This window comes from Propithecus coquereli, unplaced genomic scaffold (assembly GCF_000956105.1).
Source record: "Propithecus coquereli isolate 6110/MARCELLA unplaced genomic scaffold, Pcoq_1.0 Scaffold248, whole genome shotgun sequence".
Classification (NCBI taxonomy): Eukaryota; Metazoa; Chordata; class Mammalia; order Primates; family Indriidae; genus Propithecus; species Propithecus coquereli.
Window position 1 is genome coordinate 738,784 of NW_012148041.1, and position 1,427 is coordinate 740,210.

Consider the following 1,427-nt stretch of genomic DNA (forward strand, 5'->3'; position numbering starts at 1 on the left):
CTAAAGCTGCTAATGTTAGCCAGGCTACCTATATTAAGGTAAAGCTTTATAAAATTTTTAGTTTTGGAAATTTGTTTCTATGTCTGATATGACCTTTTTGTTTTACAGCCATCTGTGAGAAAGACACACTGCAGTGGTAGGAAACACAAAGAAAATGTGAAAGACTACTATCAGAAATGGATGGAAGAACAGGCCCAGAGCCTGATAGACAAAACAAGTATGTTTCAAGCCTCTTGTTCTGATGTGTTAAAATGGTCCCATTCTTTGTTGTCCCTGTCTTTCTGTTGTTTTTCACAGAAGCAACTCAGTCTGAATGATAAATAGGAGAATTTAGACATGCTGAATGAAAGAAGTGGAAGGTCACTGGTTTCCCAGGGATATAAGAACACATTAATTAATATTAATTACTGAGGATAGCGTAGTCAGGGATAGAGCAATCAGGTATTGGTTAGACTGGGAGGTGAGGCAGAGAAGAATGGAGTTGCCTAATGTTTGTCTATTGACGTGGACCAGATTTATATAGCAAATTTATATAAAACCTCCTTTGTAGTGATCCATAGTTTTTAGAAGTGTTTTCCTGTCATAATAGGAGAAGGTAGGGGGTAGGTTTATGATTCTCTCCAAGTAGTTTGAGAGGCTTTATTTAGGTTTCTTAGTTGTAGTCTTGACAAAGAGAACTAGTCAAAAAGAAACTAAGTGATATATAATAACAAAATAGTCTGAGTATGTTTTGGACCCCTGTTGTACCTCATAGTCATTTTGTTAATTAGGTACATTTTATTGTTCTGGTTTGTTGAGTCTAAGGCACTGACAGAAGGAGATGTTGCATTTTTACTTTAGATCATCCTGGCGCATTTGAATCACGGCCTTTTTTAATCATTCATTATACTCAGCTGGCAGGCAAATGTGGACTTTGTGATGTGATTTTTTTAAAAAAGCGAAACCATTGTGATAACTTTCAAATAAAGGAAAAAGACAAGTTTAATGAAAGACAGTCCCATTCTGCACACCCCTCCCCCAATTTCTAATCACTCAGCTGCATCACTCCTGTTTCGTTTATACGAAGGTTCTCTTGGACATTTAGTTTATGCCAAGGTACTGTGGACATTTAGTACAATTCTTTGTTTTGGGGGTTTATCTGTGCTTTGTAGGATGTTTAGCAGGATCCCTGGCATCTACCCACTAGATGCTACTACCAACCCTCAGTTGTGACTATTATAAATGTCTCCAGGTATTGCCCAGTTTTCCCAGGGGGGCAAAATTGTTTCTGGCTGACAGCCACTGAATATCTTCATTTACTCCCTTTCTCCCTCCTGGATTATTATGGAACAAACCTCAGACATTTTCCCATTTCATGTGAAAAAATAAATTATGCTGTAATCTTTTTTTTCCTCCTATTTGAAAAGATGTTAGAAATTTCTTGGCAT

General features: G+C 37.1%; 1 protein-coding gene across 1 annotated transcript in view; it reads left to right on the plus strand.

Moving 5' to 3' along the window:
- Positions 1-1,427, plus strand: part of SNRPC (small nuclear ribonucleoprotein polypeptide C) — a 24,182-nt gene that overhangs the window by 13,186 nt on the left and 9,569 nt on the right. The window contains exon 3 of the mRNA XM_012646645.1: positions 109-217. Within this exon, the coding sequence (XP_012502099.1) occupies positions 109-217 (109 nt within the window). The remainder of the gene's footprint in view (positions 1-108; positions 218-1,427) is intronic.